At 37.5% G+C, this 9131-nt stretch overlaps 1 protein-coding gene across 2 annotated transcripts; it reads left to right on the top strand.

The window, feature by feature from the left end:
* LOC121650302 (interleukin-1 receptor accessory protein-like 1-B) lies at positions 1-7651 on the top strand. Of its 2 annotated transcripts, none has more exons than XM_042001761.1 (9): positions 1-687; positions 1588-1654; positions 2011-2257; positions 2403-2586; positions 3731-3881; positions 4696-4761; positions 5022-5148; positions 5410-5558; positions 5653-7651. In XM_042001761.1, exons 2-9 carry the CDS (start codon positions 1591-1593, stop codon positions 5799-5801), a joined length of 1137 nt encoding a protein of 378 aa, XP_041857695.1. In that variant the 5' UTR covers positions 1-687; positions 1588-1590; the 3' UTR covers positions 5802-7651. The 2 variants fall into 2 exon arrangements, with proteins under 2 accessions (XP_041857695.1, XP_041857694.1); XM_042001760.1 differs by having other exon boundaries at positions 1-681.
* Positions 7652-9131: the final 1480 nt, after the last annotated feature.

Below are 9131 nucleotides of genomic sequence, written 5' to 3' on the forward strand. Positions count from 1 at the left end.
TGGCAGTTATGTTGTGGTTTGCACTCGGTGGATTTTGGGATATGTTTTGGTTTGTTTCTTTCAGCAGGTCCGCTAACCCCAGCACTTGTTTATTTCGTGTATTTATGTTACAGGTTTCACTCATCGTTCACGGAGTTTTAATAAAATGGTTTTATTTTACCTTTATCATCTGTCCCTGGCGTCATCTTTTGTTAGGCCCAATCATGCCCCTGAATCGGGTCGTAACAAACCTGAATGAGTAATATTAGTTATCATGACACAGTTTCTTGCTGCTTTCCTGACTCATGTCACTGTGTGCCAAAAGTTGCCAATTAAAATAATATGAAAAGGAAGTATTTTTCCATACAAAGGCAGGTAGATAGCCTTAAAGCTAAAGCAAGATACTTTCTGGAGGTTCTAGTTAACCTTTAGTTAAGTTAAGCAGTGGTAAAGCTGAGGGGTTTGGGCTAGACTGACACTGTTCACAATGAACAGACATCAATGCAACGCCCACATAAGGACAGCAGTACAAGCTTGTGCGAACGTTGCTATTTTCATGATATGAGGCTTAGCAACAGTAGCGTCTCTCTGCTCTGCTGTGCTCAGCGGGTGAACAGCAGATATAAAACCCTCAGGAGGACCTCAAAAGTTAAGCAAGACTGATTCTCACTTTACTTCAGCAGTAACTGAGGCACATACAAGGTAAAGGTAAGCACATGGTTACATTAGTACTTATTAGTACTTATTAGCAACTACAATGTTCTGTTAGGCTATAAGGTTTTCATGTATGTATGTATATATATATATATATATATATATATATATCTTGGTTTGTGTGGGGCATTCTTTCTCAGTGACTTAAAGCATTATTTTTAGAACATTTGAACTTTATTTAGTTGTGTTACTGCCAACAAACTCATATTTCCCATGAAATGGTACAATGTTTAATCATCTGGTTTGTTGTTTATCTTGTGTTTTATGGGACTAAAATATGGGTTATGACATTTGCAATAACTAAATTCTGTTTTTATTTACACGTTACTCAGCATCACAACATTTTGGAAAAGGGGTTGTGGATTTCAAGTCTTGATGCTCAAAAAAAGTTAGGTGTTTATTCTAACCCATTCCTGACAACTTGAGTGGGTAAATTGTAATACGTTGAGGTAACAAACAGGAGAAAAGGATGGGGGCCAAGCAGGGCAGGGTTGGATCTTTGTACAGGCTGGTCAGGCAAAGTAAACTGAGTATTTGTGCCTGTGTAAACTCAAAGGAACACTTCAGTTTTATACAACTTTGAAAAACAAAGCATCAAAAGGAAACACTAATGCAGTTAAATTTCCTGCTGACAGCCATCTCACATGGCTGAACTGTGTCCTTCAAACAACCACTTTGTCATCTGATAAGAACTTTCCACTTATTTAACAACTGTGATTATCTCACTGCTCTACAAAGATAGTTTTTAGAGAAAGTTTCCTGTTTCAGCATTGTGACATGTTTTCTTAAAGGGCTAAGAGTGAATCAATAGGTCAATTTGCAGCCAAACAGAGAAGTGGTTATTGCTTCACAAAAATGTCAAACTGTGTGAAATGTTTTTTTTGTCGCTTTCAGCAAATGGATGCATCCCTGCTTCTCTTCTTCATTGCTGGAGTGATATCCATATCTGAAATCAGACCAGGTAGTGTGCATGTTGTTATGAGGAATGCAAACACAAAACAGTGGATTAAAACATCAGTTCATGGTTTGACTGTAGGATGGCAATTCCTGTAACAGAAGACGGAGTGCAGATAAAAGGCATGATGCAGAGAGAGAAGGAGTGTTGCGATTGGTCAAAGTTGCATTAAAGTTGTGGTGATTGGATAAAATTGCAGGGCATGCAGAATTTGCAGCGGTTGGTGAATTTGCATTAATAGTTGCAAAAGCAACGTCTCAAATTCCTGGAGGGATTGATTAGTACTTTTGTGTTAATTCTATATGTATTTATTAAAAAATGAATATTTTTCCTTTAACAATCATCTTTATTCTAATTTTCAGAGGCAATGAAGTCTGAATGCTTTAAAACAAAATTGGAAATTTTTAAGCTTATTGAAGGTGAAGCTTTTTACTTTGAGCCTTTCACTCTGGATGACCCTAAACTACCTGATGCAGAGTTTATGTGGTACAAAAATGGCTCACAGATTGAGGAAATAACCACAGATGAGAATAACGAAATACATTACCATGGAGGAGGACTCTTTTTCTTAAATGTGAAGGTTGCTGATTCTGGCAATTACACCGCCAAGTAAGAACACTGTTTGTAATTTATCAAGAAACTGCTTATTGTTTTACCATTTACATGGCATGTTTTTGTGTTTCAAGCTCTAAAATCTATTCTATTCTTTGAGATTATCTGTTAATATGGGCACCCCTTTTTGCCTCTGCTACAGACACACACAGCCTTCAGGGAAATGTACCATCTACAATGCAAAAGTTGAAGTCTACAGTGCAAGCTATCAAGGGAAACTAAACTATCTAGCCATTAAAAACTCAGACCAAAATAAAAAGATTCCATGTCCACAACGTATAAAGACAACATGTGAAAACTTCGTGGGAAACTTCACCTGGTACAAGGTACAGCCACCTGTAATTATAGTGACACCTGCTGTCATAGTGAAAAGCAGTTACGTTTTAGTTTCCAATTAGTAACTTAATGTGACTTTGAAAACTCTCAATAATGGGCCCTTAGGCCCAGTGTGGAGATGCCTTTTTTATCCTCTCCAGCTACATCTTACTCCCCTAATGTTACCTTTCACCTATATCTAAGACAAGGAGCGCTGTAGAAACGGCTGCTCCGTCAGTATGCCTGTTCTGTTTGTGTCATATGTTGTTTTGTCTAGTCTTGGATGGGTTGTACTGAAAACATGAATTTCCCTGCAAAGGGATTAATAAAGTATTTTTCATTCATTCATTCATTCAAAACTGATTTGATTTCATACGTTAGCAAACTTGTTTATTAAATTATTTACAGGTTTATTTAGATGGTGAGGATATTTTAGAAACATAGATTGCTTGCAGCATTGATTAAGAGGATGATGAGGGCCTGCAATTACAGGAAATGATTGAACTGGCAAGCATGACAGTTTTATATTGAAATGAATTTATTGCATGATGCTATAAAGAAGTCAGCATTATTCTCTATTACCTGCTCTTGCAAATATAACATTATTTAAAAATAAAATTTGAAGGTTGGAGAAAGTTTTTAGTCATTAACAGAGTATTTGTTGAAAGAAGAAAAGAAATCTTAGCAGCTGCAGCCCTAAGTAGTGTGTTACAAAGAAACAAGATATAAAGTAATGAATTTCTGCTCTAATGCAGCTTTGTAATAGCAACTGACCCTTATCTTAGCTAGTGCTGCAAGATATTTGATATTTATGGTAATGTGCATATGATAAAGGCAGTATTCCTCTGAAAACTAAAGTACTGCTTGTTAAATACAACAGCTATTATTTAGATTGTTAAACTAGACTTTTCTAAATGTTCATTCATACTTGACTCATTAATTACATTTAACAAGTCAAGCATGTTAACAACTTTGGGAACTGAAATTCATTTTTTCTTTTTTTTATTTTATTCAAACTTCATTCAGTTTCGATCAGCATGCAGCTCTATAGTGATATACAAACAAAGAAAAGTCATCACATGGGAACTTGAAACTGCTTTTGTTTTGATCTATTTTAACTTGTAATTAATTGATTTGCGTCCCCTGTTGATTCAGGACAGCAATCTTCTTCCGGGAGAACATTCCAGTAACGTGTGGGTAACAAATGCTACCAAGGACGATGAAGGCATCTACACCTGTGTTTGCACCTGGACACACCATCACAGGATGTACAACTCATCAGCTACTAGAGAGCTAATTCTTCTAGGTTAGAGACCAATTCTACAGGATTTAGTTAATATTTAGTGAGTATTCAGCTGCTCCTGAGAGTCCCGAAGACAAAGATGAAACTTGAAGGGGACTGTGCATTTGCTGTTACTGCCCCTAAATTGTGAAATAATCTGTCACTCCACATTATACAGGCCTCTTCTCTGCCTGAGCTTAAGTCTCTTGGTAAAACCCCCCTTTTCTCTTTTCTCTTTGACCTTTGACTCCTCTTGAGATGCTGATTTTATTCATTGATTTATTTATTGATTTTATTGTGTTTAGTATTACTCATGTTTTTTTTATATTATGTCTTAGCTTATTTTGTTGTTTTATGCTTCATGTACGATGCTACTTATGTTTTTAACTGCAATGTTTGTACAGGACTTTGGTCCTCTGTAGTTTTAAAGTGCTAACCAATAAAGGAAATGGAAACAACCAGATGCAAAACAGAGACAAAAAGATAGTAACAGACACAGAGGGATAGTTATAGATATACATATAAATATAGATATAGATATAGATATGGGATTAGATATAGATATCGATGAACTGAGACAGACAGATAAAGACAAAGAAGACTGAGTGATACTGAAACAGTGGTCTATGTGGATTTTGGTCCTTTGCTTGTCCATAGTTTTGACAGACAAAACAACACTTTCTGCTCTGAATGCATGAATTAGACCAGAGCACTCTTCAGCTTAATCTGTTTATTCCTGCATACATGGATAGTTTTTACACTGTAATGTGAATACTGCCCAATATCCAGTCAAGATTGACCGAAATGGAGAACTCATCACTGTGTCTTCTTTTTTCAGAGCAAGTTTCCCATCGTGACGTAGAAATCCTCTCTCCAACTGAAAAGGAGCAGTTTGCTGATAAAGGTAGCCAAAGTTTAGCTAACAACCTTCATATTGTAACAAATACAGTGCTTGTGTTAGTTTATTGTAAAGTTCAGGTTTGAATGAATTTGTGTAATTTCATGTGTTGTAATTTAGCAGCGGCTGTGAGTCAGTGCTGCAAAGTTCAAACTGCCTCCAGATGTCTTTGTGAGAAGACTCAATAAAATAAATGAGAAATTAAACTGGAAGTTGTGTGAATGCACGGCGAAGATGAAACCTCTCTCATATATTCTGTCTTTCAGGCTTCAGCATTAAGTTAAATTGCTCAATTTTCTGTGGGAAACATACAACAAAACACTGTGATGCAAGCTGGCGTGTTAATGGGAAGGAAATCAGTCAAATGGATGGTTACAATCAAACCTCCACAACGTAAGACTGTTTATTATATTCCTTTCTAAACTGTCAGTGTATTTTAAAAACAGCTTAGAAAAATTTAATGGAGTATGTTTGGAGTACAAGGAGAAACCCTGCACATTCACATCTATCAAGTTATGTTTGTTTATTTGAAGTTAATACAATTAGGATTTTTCTTTACTGATTATAAGGTGGAGTGAATCTTTTTCCTCTTGCTAACCAGCAATATTATTTGATCTTCTTTTTCAATAAACCAAGTTTTGTGTCCTTTGATAGAGTAATTCAGGAACCTTCAATGAATACTATCAGCACCGCCACACTGACAATTGAAAAAGTATCAGCTGAAGATTTCCAACGCGAGTTTAAGTGCATTGGCAAGGGCTTGTACAAAGGAAATGATACTATCTTAACGCTCAAGCAAAGAGGTCAGTCCAGAGGACCTAATTTACAGCAAATGATAGACTATAAATGTTTTGTGGTATTTGTTGACAATATGCACATTTTTTATTTTTCTTCTAGAGTCAGCCTTTCCTCTGGTCATTGGAACAGTGTGTGTGTTGTTAATCTGTGTGTTTGCCGTTGTCCTGGTCAAATACTTTGCGATTGACCTCGCTCTGCTCCTCAGACCCTACTTCATGCGGGGTTGCCATGACAAAGGTAAAGAGTAAATGATTATTCCTTTAAACAAATAAAAAATATATATAATCCACATAAAACAATGAAGGAAAAAGTCCTCACATCTTGCTGGTTGGGGGCTCTATAGTTAAACATTCATACATTGTGATATACCAAAGAGATGAGTTGCTAGTGGAAGCTGTAAGAAGTTTTCAGCTGCTACAGCAGGAACATACTAAACAGATGTAATGTGGTAATATGTTCAGTTTCTGTTACTGTATTAGAAATGCACTGGTAGGTTTTGTATGCATGCAGCTGTTAGCTGCCACAGGTTTGGGCCTGCCCTGATGCTGTGGTTGGAAGTTGCAGCTGTTAGACAGATGCTAGCATTTATGCATGTCTTATATTGTTGAGAGCATTACAGAGATACTTGCATGTGACTTTTTAAAATCTAGCTTCCTCTTCTTGAGAGTTTTGTGTTTAAAAGTACTGGTCAAAGGAGATATGAGCAAAACAAGTTATCTTATTCATGGTTTTACACCCCACTAGAGGTCCAGAGTCATTTTAGCCCATTTTTTAATTTTTTTATTTTTATTTTATTTTAACAGCCCTTGGGATGTATCACTACAAATTTAAATAGATCTATCTCACTTGTTGGCTACTTACTAAAGCCCCAATGAGTTAATTTACTTCCGTTAGTTAAAGAATAAATGCAAGTCAGTTTGTTTCAGTGTGCATTAACTTCTGCTTGAGCATTTTGCTCATTTTACATTTTTTTGTGGTTGTTTTGTGGTCCAGTTTTCATTGTTTTGCTTAATTTCGTCTCTGTTATGTTTCTCTTATGGGCAAATTTCTTTCTCTTTTGAGTTGCTTTAATCCTCCTTTTAGATCATATTGTTTTGCATAATTGTTCTGTGAAGCTTTGTGGGCAGTTTGGTTCCTCGTAAACTTCCTGATCACAGTAGACTCCTTGAATGGTTGAAAGTGGTTGTGTAAAAAGGATTATTAAGGCTGTAAAATCACTGCATTAATTCAGTCCATTTATCACAGATATGTCACACAAGTGTATTAAAACGTTTTTATATAAAACCAGCTGCTCTAAATAAATTAATCTACCATCAGAAATTAATCTTTCTTTTCTTATCTGATCAGAAAAAACACCACAGGTCTAACCAATGAGCTGAAAAATACCTCCTCAATAGGATACACATTTCCATCATTGCTGAATCACTGTTTACTTCACTGACGCCACCATGTGGCTCCAAAAAGTAGCCACATGGTGATGCCCAAGTCTAAATGATTAACTAATGATATATGCAGTGGTGGTAAATCCCTTCTCATTAAAATTTTATCATTACTTATTGATGACTTCAAGATAAATGTGGCATATAACATGTTTTATTAGTTGTGGTTCTATTTTCTGCCAAGCAGTGCCATCTCTTAACATCTTATTATGTTGAGGGATGGGGTGGGGAGTGTTTGTGTGTGTGTGTGTGAGTGAGAGTAGGTGTGTATTTTTAATTGCAAACATTGTTTTTTGTATAAAGCATTTTGTACTACTTATGTATGTAAAAGGTCTTTATAAATCAAATTTGATTGGATTTGATATTTTCTAGTATTTTGAGTAAAAAATAACGTCGTTACTTAATAAATAGTGTATTAATTTAAACTAGACTTTTGGTCACTCATTAAACAAAAATTTTAAAAAGTCAAACCTTTTAAATTTAGATTATCCACAACAGAAATATAAATTGTGTGTGTGTCTGTATAGAAACAGGAATGATGGCTCTTAACTTACCGTTAATTGACAGCCAACCAGTCTAGACTTAGTTATCCATCCCATATAAAAGGGGAAACACTGACCTGCTTGTATCAGCTGCTGTTCAAAACAAAAAAGAAATCTAGCTGCTTCCATCATTACTGTGAGACAAAATGCCCAACTACAATCAACTCAACTCCACATAATTTTACCCCGTTTGTTTTGTTACAAACAGCAGAGATGTAGAACAGACAGAGATCTTGCCGACAATTCTGTTTTCACATCCACATGGTATGAAAATTATTGTCCACACGGGGTCTTTTGATATTCTGAGGAGGAAAACTGGCTCCGAGATCCTGAAGAAAGACTTTTCTCTGCTGTTGGAGAGATTGTGTCAGTATGGAGCACATCATGTTCACACAGGCTGCATTCCTACTGCAGGTAAATGAATTGAACTTTTCAGTAGACTTCTTGGCCTGAACACATGGTTGTCAAATGCATGTATCGCCCATGGGATAACGTTAATTGATAACTTCAATATATTTTGGAACTATAAGGAGCGACTCAGATCTGATGGTGTGCATCCAAATCTAACTGGATGCAGATTACTTGGTGCACTTGCGTCATGCTGTTGGGATGGCAAACTCAAACATGAGTGTACAGATAAGAGCGAAGGACACAACAGAGGGGATCAACTCCCAGCTCCCCCCCCTCACCAGACCCTCTTCTTCACATCACCCAAGGTCTTCAAAGGATGTCTCTATCCCGGTCTGGACCCCAGCAACCACCATCTACCAAGAAATACAGGGCTCCCCCTCTTCATCCTCCGCTTAGATCATCTGTCCTGGCAGAGCAGAGCACTGGAGGATGTGCAGGAGGCTTACGGAGCAGCAGCAGAATTCACAACAAAGATAACACGCCATGATGCGTTCAGGGTCTTTGCTGTAGTTTTGCTACTACTGACAGCTGTTCTGAGATCAAGCCTGGACCCAGTAGTAGGGCATTTTGGCCAAAGATGAACTGGTTCGGTGTCAGTTTTGGTGCTAGAGCCAGAGCTCTGCTATCTGGAAGCTGTCTATCAGTGGTGAATACAGGACCATCAGCCATCTTTTCGGTGTAGGTCTGAGCACGGTGTTCAACTGTGTCCAGGATTTCTGCAATGCTGCCATTAAATTGCTTCTTCCTGTGCATCTCCGGACTCCTGATCCAGCAAGGTTACTGGACATGGCCACATATTTTAAAAACCACTGGAGAGCCCCCCAGTGTGTGGGTGCTATACATGGCAGCCATATTCCTATCACTGCACCAGAAAATTATCCCGGGTACTACTACAACCACAAAGGATGGCATTCAATTGTTCCGCAAGCAGTGGTGGATGGAAAAGGACTCTTTTGGGATGTGTGTGTTGGCTTTCCAGGGAGTGTGCATGATGCAAGAATCCTGCGTCAGTCTGATTTGTGGGGACTTCTCAGCACTAGAGCAAAATAAGGTCGCAATTTCTGACTGTGAAGTTGGACATTACCTGATTGGTGATCCCGCTTACCCTTTACAAAAGTGGCTTATGAAACCCTTCTCGGACACAGGTAGACTCACCCGTGAACAGCGAAACTACTACATGTCAGTT

This window comes from Melanotaenia boesemani, chromosome 12, assembly GCF_017639745.1.
Source record: "Melanotaenia boesemani isolate fMelBoe1 chromosome 12, fMelBoe1.pri, whole genome shotgun sequence".
NCBI lineage: Eukaryota > Metazoa > Chordata > Actinopteri > Atheriniformes > Melanotaeniidae > Melanotaenia > Melanotaenia boesemani.